This window comes from Apteryx rowi, unplaced genomic scaffold (assembly GCF_003343035.1).
Source record: "Apteryx rowi isolate R43461 unplaced genomic scaffold, aptRow1 scaffold_49, whole genome shotgun sequence".
NCBI lineage: Eukaryota > Metazoa > Chordata > Aves > Apterygiformes > Apterygidae > Apteryx > Apteryx rowi.
This window is the reverse complement of record NW_020450749.1, coordinates 3,025,967-3,039,838: the sequence shown is the minus strand read 5'-3', so window position 1 is coordinate 3,039,838 and position 13,872 is coordinate 3,025,967. Positions and strand designations below refer to the sequence as shown.

Genomic DNA, 13,872 nt, shown 5'->3' with positions numbered 1-13,872 from the left:
AGGCTAAGCAGCAGACCGTTTTCCTAAACTTTTCCTCTTCTCTATCCCTCCTCACCCCCCCCACCATAGTCTGTTCTCTGAGGCATGTGCCTTAGGACTGCCTTAGGACTTAGTGATAGACCATCAACAAAGCTCTCTGTGTCAGAAATTATCAAATAGGTAAATGAAATACAGAAATACCTGATTTAAATACTTCTAACTTTGACTTGATTTGGCTGAAGGCAAAGTTTCCATTATACTGGTGAACTCTGGTGCATTCTTATTATTCAGCTGTTTAGTATTCGAAAGTTTGGTAACTAAATAAGCAAAACCAGTTTTGAACTGAGAATTTTTATTGTTTTTAGGAAGCAAGCACTGGAAGTGTTAGTAGTTTTGAAGACTACAGTCCCTGTCCTAGTACACCTATAGAACATGCTTATCGCAGGCAACATTCCAACTCAAACAATATAGGGGAAGTTGGAATGCACTGGAAACTTATTCCAATTACAGGTAAGAAGGGTTAATAACTCTTACGTTGCTGCAAATAGTGAAACCGTGTTCTAAAGGTTTGTATCTTTCATAGATCCCATTCTTGGGTCACATGTGTTGGTACACAAGTATATGATGTACTGTGCAGTTGTTTCTAATATTTGACTAATATAGAAACCTGCTGGATAAAAACATTTCAGGTACTGGTGGATAAGTTTTGCTTTTGGTACATATTGGCATAATTTAGAAATGGGGGTACTTGAGTATTTATCTGGTAAGGTATGCAGCTGTTTTGAATTCAGTGTTTGAACTTGAATCTTGCAGTATAATTGCAACTGCTAATTTGGAAAAGTCATGAAAAATGTGTTCTACAAAGTAGTCCACTTCTTACTGCATCAGGCTCTTCTATTAAAAGTGCTACATGGTCTTTGTCTTTATGTAAACATTTAAATCTTAAATAACATTATAAAAAAAGCTTCTTGTTCTACTTCTTGATGAGTCAACAGTATCAGTTCTTGGGAAGACTTAACAGCATGCATTTGAAGGATGTGGAAACTGGGCGGTAGGAGTAGTCATCAGGCCCTCTAAATTCAAGGCTGGAAATCAAGTTCTCTTATGACTAATCCAAGATAAATGGGTTAACTGCACAGTCAGTAAAAAGTTACTAATTTCTGATAGTCTTCTAGGAATACTGGAATCTGTCTTTTAGACTCTTCTGATATCCATCCTGTTGTGTAGTTCTGCAGATTTCTTCTTTTTCCTTTTTTTCTCTTTTTTTTTCTTGGCTGAGAGGGGAGGAGGGCAGGGGAAATGCATTTCCCTCCATAGGGAGGAAAAGAAATGGTAGGGAAATTTTGGATCACATCTTCTGCAGCTTCTTAGTGTTAAACATCAAAAATTTGTTCTGACATTTTGCTAAGTAACAGAGGATAGAGACTGTAAAGTTGTTTGGATAGAACATATTTCTTTTGCTCTTGGAGGAAATGGCCACTGGGCGTGTAGAGAGACAAAGATACGGTTGCAGAGGTAACAAGCAAAGTGGATGATTAGGCAGCTCTAAAATTCACATCACAGATACTGGATGTAGGAGTTAGTGCAGGGGTTTGTCAATTGACTGTTGAAGCTTTGCACAGTCATCTGTGAGGCTTTAGCACTTCGCAAATCTTACTAGAAAAAGAAAATTTTCTCTGAAGTCTTCTAAAGTCTGCTGTTCTCCAGAGATGTAAAAGGCTGTCTTGGGCATCGCTGGATTTCTTAAGTTTCTAGGAGGTCAGTTCTTCAAATTAGCTCTTACTGCAATAAGTATTGACTAGTTCTGTAATATGGTCGTGTAAAAGGTGCTATATAAATACCGAGAAAGTCTACAAATGCTAACTGCTGCTCTCCTTCAGGAGGGGCAGAAAGAGGTCAAGAGGATCAACTGGAAAAACATGAAGATAAGCAAACAGGTGAGAAGAGTGGATATTTTTTTGCATATGTCATTATGGCCTAAACTACTGAGCAGCTTATATTCTCACCTAGTATTGAATTTTCATCAGAAAATTTAGGATGAGATCAATAATATGCTATTCAGTGAATTAATTCATTTTACTGAAGTACATCAAGAAGGCAGTAGGAGAGTCAAAAGAGCATTTAAAATTTTGGGCTACTGGCACTTGATTTTATTGGGCATATCTTCCTGTATCTTCAAGAGGCCTTGAATTTTCATTCTAAGGAATTAAGATCAATTCAGTAGTATAATTTACAGGAAGCTGCTGTTCCTTTCTGCAGCTGATGGCTTTGTACATCTCATGGCTTGCCCGTTTCTCTTTGTTGTAGCAAGGGAGCTGTAGAAAGGAATTCAGAGAACATCAGTCTTACTTTTCCATCTTTACACAATTGCAGGAAGGAAAATTAGTGATCTCTTGTTTTCATCTTTTTTAAACAAAAGTATGTTTTATTTTTAATACAGAGGTCATGTTCAGCTGAACTTATTCTAAGAACTTAATCCTTTGTAGCTTGTGACTTGAGGAGTGGGGGGCTCGTCTTGTTTCTCCCCTGATATGCCTCAAAAAAGGTCAGAGGAGAGTTGTTTGTAGGTCCCCAACTCATCTGGACTACTTCTGTATCATATCATTGTTCATTTCTTCATGATTATGTAATCTAAACTTCTGACAATAGTAAGCAAACCTGAGTCATACTTTTAAAACGTAACTTGTGCATGTGTATCTTAGCAAACCCATGGGATCGATCTTTGGCTTTAGACATTCAGTCCAGAAATGGTGTTTGTTCTTGCATGTTCTTCCTTCTCATGTAAGAGAAGATTAATGCATTAATAAACATTGTCAAAAGTGATGGGTTTTGATGACATTCATCTTGCGTACTAAGAAGCAGAATGTTCTAAGCTTTCTTGTCAGGTATTATTTGAATTTCTGATTTCAAAATAAACATGCCCAAGAATTCTGTTTCTGGCTGGAGTCACTGTAGAAAGACCTCTCTTAAAAGCATTGAAGAATTTGACTCTAGATCTGCAAGGACAGTAACTTTCTTTAGCAACTGTTAAATAGCTTTTCTTTCCAAGATTGTTTTCAGGTAGTCCTTTTTCTAACTTCTCTGACATACCTGGTTAGTCAGGTATTACTGAGGAAGAATGTATTCAAAATCATACATTGTGCTTTAATAGTTGAACGTTTTGTTTTGTTTTGTTTCCCCTCTCTTTGCTGATGCATTTGGTTTTCTGTGAAGACTTGTGACCCAAAGGTGTAGATCTATGAAGGATACCACCTTTGAAGAATTGTGTTTAAATAACGGTGATTTTAGTCTAATCTTTTTTTTTTTTCCTCCCCCAATCCTGCTTTTTAAGTGTTAGATAATATTTTGGATTTTTATTCTCATTCAGCAGTATATCTTTCTGTTTCAGTTCTGTTTTACATTTTTACTACAGATTTTTTATGCGATGTTTCTTTCTTGCTGGACAGTTTTGTATCCACAAGTGTAATGTCATCAGTCTAGCATGTGTTCTTACTCATATATACCATGAAGACTTTTTCCTAATATAGTTGTTGCAGCAGTTTTCTCTCAAAACAGCATGAGTGGATTGTGTATTACCTCTTTCAATAACTTTGGGATTTGAAAACTTACCTGTATTAGGGGTGCAGACAGGAGAGCCATAGAACAAAATTTCATTGCTAAAAATTGGTATGCAACTGACTAGCTGTATTGAAAATGTAAGAAGTTATATAAAAATATCCCCAAATGTAAAGCAATAGTATAGCTTTTAATCTTTCTATTCTCCTAAGAGTTGCTTATAGTACAACAGTACAGTATTTCTTGAAAAAAATAGTGATGTAGCTTATAATTGTTAAGCAGCTCAAGGAGGAGATATATAATCCATTCTCAGGTACCCTGTATCTCAAAATAGATTAAGCTAAGTGTACTCTGTTAACATTATGATTTGGTGCTGAGTTCTTCTAAGTCTTTTAAAACTAGTATACTTGAGTATGCAAAAGGTATAGGTCAACAGGGAAGGGACAGAGCAACAGAAAACCGTGTTCAAAATAAAATAAATGGAACTAATTGGAACAACCTGATTTATCTCTGTTTTTAAAGAAAACTAGAAATTTAGTTGACTTGATGAATGCGTTTCAGAGGATGATGAAACACTTAGTTTCATTGATAAAGAAAATAACACGGCACCACATTTCTGGTTTCTCTATCACTCTAGTGGCATAAAATAGCTACAAGCTTGACACTGTGACCCCGAAAAGGGAGTCGTCTTAGTGGCAGATTTCTTCCCGTTAGCTGTGGATGGACATGCTCAAATTAGGAAATAGTATAACTTTTTAAACTGATTACAAATAAAGATGAATGTGTTTCAAAGGAACACTAACTTTTTGAAATTGTATTATACTATTTGGTTATTGCTTCTGTTCCAGAAATCCTTTGTTTTGTTTTTCTGCTTACAATTGTTTTAGCTGTAACAATAATACAATTTTTTAAAAATATCTCTTTTGAAGTAGCAAAGTATTTATGAAACAGATATATGCAGAAGTACCTGTATATATCTGAAATATCTGTGTATATACAGACTCTAAAACCTTCACTGTATGTAGGTCATTAAGTGTGACTTAAAAAAAAAAAAAATTTTAAACAAAGGTTTGAATGCGGATGGTAAAGAAACTGACTGTTGCAGAAATGATCTCTGAGGTATGGGAGGCTTTCAGCACTCCTTACAGCATACCTGAAACTGTGGATCAATAATTATCATAAGACTTGTATCATACCTTTTTATGCAAAAAGCTTCTGTTCTTAATTGTGAGCTTGGACATCCAGTGTGTAATTTGCAGTTTAATTCCACAAGGTGCTTTCTGAAAGTCTTGGGATTATGGGCTAGTAGCTAAATGAAATATCTGAATAATTTGTCACCCTGCTCAATTTCTCTCTTTTTTTTTAATTGAGGCAACTGAGCTGCTGTTGTGGTTAATCAGTTATTATCTCTGGGAAAATTGCTTACATTCTGCTTTTCTGAGCAAACTTTGAATTTATTGCTGTATGGTCTGAGAAATTAAATATTCTAGCTTCTGACCATCAGCTGACAGTAACACTTGATTTTTGGATTTAAGTTGATTGGGGGTACGGGACTAATGCTATCTAAAAACTGTGTTTTGGAGTTTTTATTAACAGTATATTACTGACTCTTTTTCAAATATAAGTTGATAATGATTAACTCTTCCTGTATAGGTCTGAAATCACCAGAGGAACCACTGGTGTGTTTACCACCAAAGGATGCCTTTCCTAATGACCCCCGCGTAATAAATAGACAGAGAAGTTCTGATTATCAGTTTCCATACTCTCCATTTGCAGACACACAAAAGGGGACAGCAGAAGATGGACTCTATACAAGACAAGTGGAAAAACCTGAAGATCAGTGTGGGCTAGCAGATCAGCCTTTTACAGCTAAGCATTCCATAAGTGCAATAATAGAGACTACACTGTTAGAAGAATATAATCTCTTTGCAAGAAAGATTCAGGAAATTTTGCAGCAAAAGAATATTGCATATGTCAGTGGAATGTCCACACCAGTCTTCTCTGCTCGAGAGAGGATAATGAGACTTTCTGAATACATATGTTTACAGGCATCAGAGATTTCTGTCCAAGAATATATAGAGAGACTGAGTGAGAAGTTGAATAGTGTTATTTCGTCCTCTTCATGCAGTAGGCAGACTCCACCAATGTATTCTAGTCCTGAATCCGCAGATGCAGTTACTAACACTGCACTGAATCCTCCATCAGAAATGTTGCCTGCTTGCAGGGACTTAGACACGGCGTTATCAGAGCCACTGTGTAATAATATTGTGGAGGATCTAGATACCGATGAGCAGCATTCATCATCGAGCTTGCCCTTAGTGAAAGAGGAATTAGATCATGTGAATGCCAAAACAGAGGATGAGTTGACATCTGATCAAACATCTTCCAGTGGTGATCTGATAGAGCCACCAGAAAAGACTGAGAAATCCCCAGAGAACTTAAGCATTTCAACCCAACCAGCCCTTTCTGATTTTATAAGCCAGTTAAAACCTGAAGTATTTAACAGTTTGGTCAAAATTATTAAAGATGTACAGAAAAACACTGTGAAATTTTATATTCATGAAGAGGAGGAAAGCACTCTCTGCAAAGAAATCAAGGTAAATATGTTCCAGTGCATCCCATCCTTAGTGTTAAGATATAAGAGTATGCAGGGTCTTCCAAACCAGAATGTACAAAACTGGACTTGCAAACAGTCAGAAATTTGTTTCAGAAGAAGATTTTTGATTGAATTGCCAAAGTAGGCTGTCCTGTTTCCTTTCTTGTTTGAAGTTTCAAGGTAGTCTTATTTAGCTTGCACATAAGTTTTTTCTTTCCCAATTAATAGTTCAGATAATTTACAGAGGTTGCTGTCTTTACATGTTTAAATGTATAAGATTAAAATTGAAAGTGAAATAATAGTAACTTCTGGTTTTACTTGAGAACTCATGTAGTTTTGATAGGCTGTCAATTGGCCACTTAATGTGCTATTCTGTAAGAAGGACTTGCTCAAATAGCCTATTTTTCTATTGCTATATATTTCTTGTTAAGGTATCAGAAAGACAGGAAGAGCAGTTGCTCTGAGTTACATCTGAATGGAAAACTTATTTAACAGGGTCATTGGAATAGCTTTGCATGAAACTTCTGGGGATTGTTTTGGTCTAACGACCTCTTTGCTTTTTCTTTACCAACTTACCTTTCTGTGGTGTAGGAATATCTTACAAAATTAGGTAATACAGAGTGTCATCCAGAACAGTTCCTTAAAAGAAGAGCTGCGCTAGATAAACTGTTGATAATTATTCAAAATGAAGACATTGCCAACCTCATCCATAAGGTAATTTACATAAATAAATGAGTACTGTAGAAAATTACTGTTAAAATATAGTAAGAGCAGCTCATTTTGAATAAGGTTATTTTCTTATAGCAAAGCATTTAAAGGAAGACCTATGTTTAGTTGCCTTATGAAAAACAAAACCATTTGTGACAATATGTAGTCTTGCTACATCGTAAGGCCATAATGTCATCTACCTCCGAATACATATTTTAATGAATATTTATTCTTACTAGTCATAAAGTTGTATGGAGGCCGGAGTAGTTTTGCTTCTAGTTCTGTGATGCTCTACGGCAAGTGAAGGCAGCTGTCAAATTACTCGAGGTATTCCTAACAGCCGTGGGTTATGAATGCACACTGGACAGAAAGTAAAATTATTTTAAGTGCTCAACTTCCACTGCGTCTCACTCCTGTAGTGCTTCTGAGAGCATAACTCCCAAGACAAGAGACAAAACAGTAACTTGGAAAATGTGTTTTGAAGTTTGATACTTGATATTATAGGTAGCAGAGGAAATTTTTTCAGTTCCTTTTTTTGCTATGATTTATTTTCCCTCATATACATCTGTGATTTACAACATTTTTTTTTAAACAGATACCTGGCTTGGTAACTTTGAAGAGGTTTTCTTGTGTCAGCTTTGCGGGTGTTGATAGCTTGGATGATGTGAAAAATCACACTTACAATGAATTGTTTGTGTCTGGTGGTTTTATTGTGTCAGATGAATCTGTCCTTAATCCAGAGTCCATCACAGTAGGTAAGTGTGGGGGCTGGGTGTGTGTGTGTCCCCGAGATTGAAAGTTTCAATTTTAGTATTTGAGAAAGAGGCTATATTCAGAGCAGTGAAGAATTAAGTTCTCCATCTAATTTTCAGAGATGGTATTGCAAGCTTTTTGCAGAACTAGTTCAATGTCTTACCTACCTCATTGGTCTTTGTGGAGAACATGTTTCTGGAGAACGTGAACTTGGAGACTATGATAATTATTATTTTAAACAACTTAATCTTGTCTTCTAAGTCTGTGTTAGACTGTGTAGTTATGTATATAGACCTTTTATTCCTTATTACTCAATCCACAAATAATCTAGTCAAGAATACTGAAAAAATTACATTCTTTCACTATTTAAAATGGAATAGTTAACCAATTTACCAGCTTTTTATAGATATATTAGCCACACAGATCATGCATAGTAGAATTCAGCTTTTATGTAAGCAGACACCATTGTTATGGATCTGACCTACAAAAAACAAACTCGGTTTTGGAATATAGTCAACGACTAATCTACTAGGAAGAAGAAAACCTAAAGTACTGGGGGTAATGTTCATAGTTGTGTGACTCCTAAAGATAATAACTGAAAAAAGTTTTTATGTATGCACTGAAGTAGTATTTTTGATTTGTGTACCACAAAATTTAACTTCTGTTTCAAATATTTCCAAAACAGATAAACTAAAACAGTTCTTAAAGTTTCTTGAGGATCTCAATACCCCAGATGGGAAATGGCAGTGGAAAGTCCACTGCAAAATACAAAAAAAACTTAAAGAGCTGGGGAGGTAAGCAGTGTTCTTCAAATACCAGTTGATAAAATGCTTCCGTTTTAAATTATGCGCTCAAAAATCCAATTAAATAGAACTCAATATTATGTTCATCTCCTGATCTGTATTTAATATTTAGACTGACCTTAAGTACCTCTTGAGTAGTGGGTTTGTTTTTATTCCAGAATGAATGCTAATGCCCTGAGTCTGCTGACGCTTTTGAATACCTATCAAAAGAAGCACTTGGTTGAAATTCTGTCTTACCATAATTGTGATTCTCAGACTCGAAATGCTCCAGAATTAGACTGTCTTATTAGGCTCCAGGCTCAAAATATACAACAGAGACATGTTGTCTTCTTAACAGGTAAAAATAAAATATGGAAACTTCTCTCCCTTTCTTGATATTAAGTGATAAATATTAATATAAAATCTCCTTCTATATATTTAGAAAAGAACCTCAAAACACTTTCCAGTTATGCTGACAATGGAATAGTAGTCGCGACTGTTGATGACTTCATGCAAAATTTTAAAAGTCTTGTTGGGTATCACAACTCAGTTACTGAAGAAAACAGCCTCCCTCCCTCTGATGTTGACGAAAGACAATCAGGTAATATTCAAAGCACTTAGGCTTTTTTTCTTCTAATTAGATGTATGGGGTGGAGGTCTTTGAAATAGCATGCCTTTGCTCTTTTTGTAAATGAACACTACAGAGGGCAAGGAAAACCCAACTCTCAAGCTACTCTTTTTCTATTTTAAGTGATGGGGGAAAGCAGCTGGGATGGAGTGCCAAAAGAGATCTTAAATACATAACTACAGGCTAACATGGTATCCAAGAAAGTAGATGAATGCCAAAGTAGCATTCCATTCTGTTTTCAGGAAAGGATAAGCTTAATAATGATAGATTTTTAGAAACTAAGGACTGAGATGTCAGTAATTGTACTCCTTTAATTGTCTGATCAAATACTGACCTACTGTATAACTCTAGATGCTGTTTTGACATTAACCCCTTTGGAGCTGGGAGTTGGGATTTCCCAACACTAAACATGAACACAATGCGCAGAAGCTTTTAGCATCGGAATAACTGGACACTCACACAGAGGGTTAAGTGTGTATGTTGAGTAAGTGAACAAGAGTGGCAGAAGACCAAGACTTAAGTGATATTGGACTTACAGACCTGAAGCATAACACTCTGTGAGTAGTGTATAGCTTTTCTAACAAAAGCTTGTATTTCAATAGAATAGGACTTCTCTTTTTTTTTAATGTAGTTCTTGTAGAAAACGATGAAAAGGATGAGGAGGACATGTCTCTGGATTCAGGGGATGAAACATCACAGATAGAAATCTGCAATGATGCCTCTAAGTATGATACTCATTTGGAAGCTTTGCAGAGAGAGGCCAAGGGCTCATATGGAGCAGTTTCAAAAGAGAGCTGCATATCAGTTACAGAGTTATCTCCTGAAGCACAAACTGGTTTGATGGAAAAGACTTCTAAAATTGACTTGGAAGAGATACTACCAATTACTCCAGTTTCTACAACATGCTCTGCTGAAGGAGAAAAACACAATTCAGTTGAACAAGCTCCTTTCAGTAACTTCCAAGTTTATAGTAGACAATTAAGCATGTCCCATCAGTTCAGTCACTTTAATGTACTCACTCATCAGACTTTTCTGGGAACAACATACCCCATTTCTACAAGTCAAAACCAAGAAGGGGGCAATTATTTTCTATCTGCTTACAGTCAGAGCACGGATACGGAAAAGTCATCATCGCCTGGTAGTTGGGATATAAATTGTGATTCTTCCAGGCCGTATTCAAAACAGAAATAAACTCGCAAGTCTTTTTTTATAAGTTGCTGTGGACTTTTCTGTTTCTAAAATGGTGGATTAACAATTTCTATTTTATTCTGGAACAAAACATTTCTTGTCCTTTATCTCAAATGTTTTCTTGTCTTATTTAAATCATGATGGCCTGTACTTGTTGAAAGCATCTGAAAATTGAAATAAATATATATATTTTTTAACATTTATTGTACTTGAATTATCTTGTTTGTTGGCACTTTTAAGTTTCTACATTTGTATTTTACCTGTACTTGGGCTTCAGTTTGAAGTCTGTTCTAATGTAAAACTGAATGTTTGCCTAAAATATGTGAAACAGCAAATTTTTTAACTGTAATAGTATCCAAATCACTTTTCTTTACATAAATATCAAAACTTATGTATTTATTTGACATTTGACACAAATTTTGTACAAATGTTTTTACATACTATAAGGCAGTGTAGTTATTTTAATGAATATATACTGGATTTTGGCTAAATACCTCAATTAGAGTAACTAATGGTGCAGTTCCATTACAAAAATAAAATAAACTCTTAATGCACAAGGGACTTATTAACAAGTTGCATTGTCTGTGTTTTTATATTGTTTTCAAAATACATAAAGCATACCCAAACTTTATTTCATGAATAGCAATCTTCTGTGTTTAATATCTGATATTCTGTACTTATTACAGAATCATCAAGATGGTCTTAAAACTTGTATCTTGCCGTTACAGTTACGAGAGAAGGACAAATCTGGTTTTAATGAACGTGGTAGATGTTTAAACTTCTATTAGAAACCTCACTCCTCTTCCACTTTACCACAAGGATTCCTGTTTTTTAAACTAGTATTGCCATAGGTATGGAGTTTTATCTTTTTCTTTACCTTGTCCTTTTTAATTTTACATCTGTTGAGTTACACTTCTGTTCCCCAAGCAATTCTCTTTAAACTGAAGGCTAATACTGACTCATTTAGTGCATCATCTTCTCAATCAGAAAGGCTTCTGGCAAACAGTAGCAGGTAGAAAAACAGCTGGCAGCTCTCAGACTACCCTTGTTCTTAAATTGTTGTTTTTGCTTGTGCTGATGCCTTGACTCTTACGCTTATTGCTCTTTTTAAGTTGTTCAAAGTCTCATGGTTTTTCTGTTTATAGGTTAATTTTGGTTTTGATGTATAATGTGTGGTACAGTGCCAGGTAAAAGTGTTTGAGACTACATCACTATACAGCCATACTGTTTAGTTGGGACAAATACTGTTGGTAAGGTGGTAGCTTTAAAAAAAAAAAAAAGCAACAAAAAACATTTTCCTAGAGTTGAAGGTTTCCCCTCTATTAAACACTTGTTTAGTTTGTTTAAATTAAAAACAAAACAGTAGGAGCCTAGTATAGCAACTGCTATCACCCCAAACATGGCAAATAATTGATAAGAATATTTTTTCTGAAAAATTCCTTCATATGAATTTGAATTAAACCTTAACTTTGTGCAAAGCTGTTCTACTAAATGCAACATCAGGTGCAGATTCTAACCTATTACACGACTCGGTGTGCATATGGAGAGGGAAGTGCAGCTACTGCTGTAAGGGATCATCATGTTCAGGCTGTGTCTAGAAACTTGCTGCTGGGAAGAATCTGTTTGGAGGTTCTGTGGCATTTTTAAAATAGGTTGTATCACAGATCAGCTAACGCAAAGTCACGTTATGGGTCTTCTGCAGTCATCTAGAAGAGAAATGCTTTTACCTAAAGTTATCCTATCTTTTGAAAACTAAAAGTAAATGAATCCAAAATAACATTCAGCTCTGGTTGGAAGATTTGAACACTGACCCGTTCAGATCTTGTTTCTAAGTAAGCTTTCTTAAACTGAGTTCTACTGCCTTGGTCCCAGCCCATTACAATGTTAAGCGGTGCTATACTGCTTTAGTTGAGAGGAAAAAAAAAAAAGCTTGATTCAGTTGATTCACCTTTTTGGTGGACTTAGCAGCCAGGATTACTTGAGTTAATAGACATGCTGTCTAAGCCTAAAAGCTGTCTGAATAATTAAAGTACAAGCAGTGTCATATAGTTAAAAATACTAAAAGAGTCTGCCCAAGCCATTCAAAATGCATCTTAATCTTTTTATTTATCAAAATACATACACTTTCAGTCCTATTAAAAAAACATGTAACAATCCTATACACTGTGGTAGTGGTTTATACTAAATGGATGTACGTCTTCAGTCAGCCTGAAGACCATTCTAAACAGAGAATCCATCATTAGTTTAATGTATCATCAATCTGAAAAGCAACATGACCCTGTAATCTGTCAAAATTTACATAATAAGTTAAATCATTTAAAAAAAAAGATCATTCAAAATTTGTTACAGTAACAAAGTGCTCTGCCTTTACAGTAAAGAAAAAAAATCTCTATGTTCATATATACCTTTTAAAATGGTGAACTAAAGCTCTCTTCTTGAGCTATAGCTGGAATTAAACCAGTCTCCAACTCCTTCTGTTTCTGCAGGAGGCCCTGAAAGAAAGGGAATGTAAATGCGAATGCTCTGCCCTCCTCAGGCAGCCGTTAAAAACACTTACTTATTAAGGCTCACTGCTTTTTAAATATGCAACTTAAGAAAGTAATACAACATAATACATTCAGAAGAGAAGGAACTGTCAAGATTTCCTGTCCTCTGCAAAAGATCTGCTTAAGTGTGGCAAAGTGGAAGCCCGTGCTAATGTTTCCAGGGATATAAATGAGAGCAATGACTTTTTTTTTTGTATTAAGCTAAGTTGCTTAATACATTTGGGATAGAGCAGATCCCAGCTATATCCTGTGAAGAAGTATTCTAGCATCTTCTTATACAAAGTGTTCTTTTAATAAGAAAAGCCAAGCCTAAACCCCTGCACAGCAGCAGCGGCTCATAAAGGACAGCATTTTACTATTTGAACTAAAACAGTAGCCCAAGTTTTAGGATGTTGGTACAGGTAAAAGTTCCTGCTTCACTAGTGGGTCTCATAAGTACTACGCAATGAGTAAACCTGAAATAAGATATCTTGGAGTTGTGTCCGTGGCTATAGGGGAGGCGACACTTTTCACTGTAATTAACGGGATCAGATGTATGGCTACGTGTGGCCCTTGGGCTCTGTCCATTTTGGAACTGTCGGAAGTAGTCTGGTGCCAGGGAAGTCGGAGTTAGAGTGGTATTTCTCCGCAGGCCTTTCTTGGAGATAAGGGTTAGCAGCATGACGTTTCAGCTCAGCACAGATGTTCTGCCAGCCAGCGGACGCTACTACAATTTTGACATAGTATTCTCAGTGGGAGAGGAAAGGAGCGAGATTAGGCAGAACTGGTTTAAGTTAGCAAAGAAGCCTCTTAATACTTCATGACTTGATGAATTGCTTTTTTAAATAACAACATTAACTGCTATTTACTATGTTAAGGGATCAGTGAACTTTTTCTGTCCTTTTGTCAATGATCACACCTGTTATAGAGTGTTTTTTTGAAATTAGTAGCTAGTTACAAAACAAAGGCATGTAATAAATTTTGCCTTAAATTAAATGACTCAGAGCAGTGGTGAGCAACAAATAATAACCAGATGAAATGAAAACCAGAACAAACTATATTCACATGGTTTGCAAAGGTGATAAAAGCTGCCTAGACAAAAGTAAGGTAAAAGATATAGATGGGGACAAGTAGTGAGATCTTTCTTTGCATGCTGAT

General features: G+C 35.7%; 2 protein-coding genes across 18 annotated transcripts in view; one reads left to right on the top strand and one right to left on the bottom strand.

Annotated features, from left to right (window-relative positions):
• The window catches only part of FAM208A (family with sequence similarity 208 member A), a 34,477-nt gene extending 23,035 nt beyond the window's left edge, over positions 1-11,442 (top strand). For 3 of the 8 annotated variants that reach the window (XM_026078958.1, XM_026078960.1, XM_026078963.1), the window contains 9 exons: positions 345-489; positions 1,860-1,916; positions 5,188-6,131; positions 6,722-6,844; positions 7,434-7,593; positions 8,277-8,385; positions 8,553-8,731; positions 8,816-8,974; positions 9,633-10,491. In XM_026078958.1, the coding sequence (XP_025934743.1) occupies positions 345-489; positions 1,860-1,916; positions 5,188-6,131; positions 6,722-6,844; positions 7,434-7,593; positions 8,277-8,385; positions 8,553-8,731; positions 8,816-8,974; positions 9,633-10,192 (2,436 nt within the window). In that variant the 3' untranslated portion in view covers positions 10,193-10,491. Of the gene's footprint in view, positions 1-344; positions 490-1,859; positions 1,917-5,187; positions 6,132-6,721; positions 6,845-7,433; positions 7,594-8,276; positions 8,386-8,552; positions 8,732-8,815; positions 8,975-9,352 lie in introns of those variants that run through there. The other 5 variants (XM_026078956.1, XM_026078961.1, XM_026078957.1 and 2 more) reach the window with 5 other exon arrangements.
• CCDC66 (coiled-coil domain containing 66) overlaps positions 1-13,872 on the bottom strand; it is a 45,500-nt gene that overhangs the window by 7,624 nt on the left and 24,004 nt on the right. For 4 of the 10 annotated variants that reach the window (XM_026078972.1, XM_026078974.1, XM_026078975.1 and 1 more), the window contains one exon: positions 12,270-12,681. In XM_026078972.1, coding sequence (XP_025934757.1) covers positions 12,598-12,681 — 84 coding nt within the window. In that variant the 3' untranslated portion in view covers positions 12,270-12,597. Of the gene's footprint in view, positions 1-2,275; positions 2,295-5,769; positions 5,849-7,078; positions 7,199-11,810; positions 11,910-12,269; positions 12,682-13,872 lie in introns of those variants that run through there. The other 6 variants (XM_026078971.1, XM_026078966.1, XM_026078967.1 and 3 more) reach the window with 6 other exon arrangements.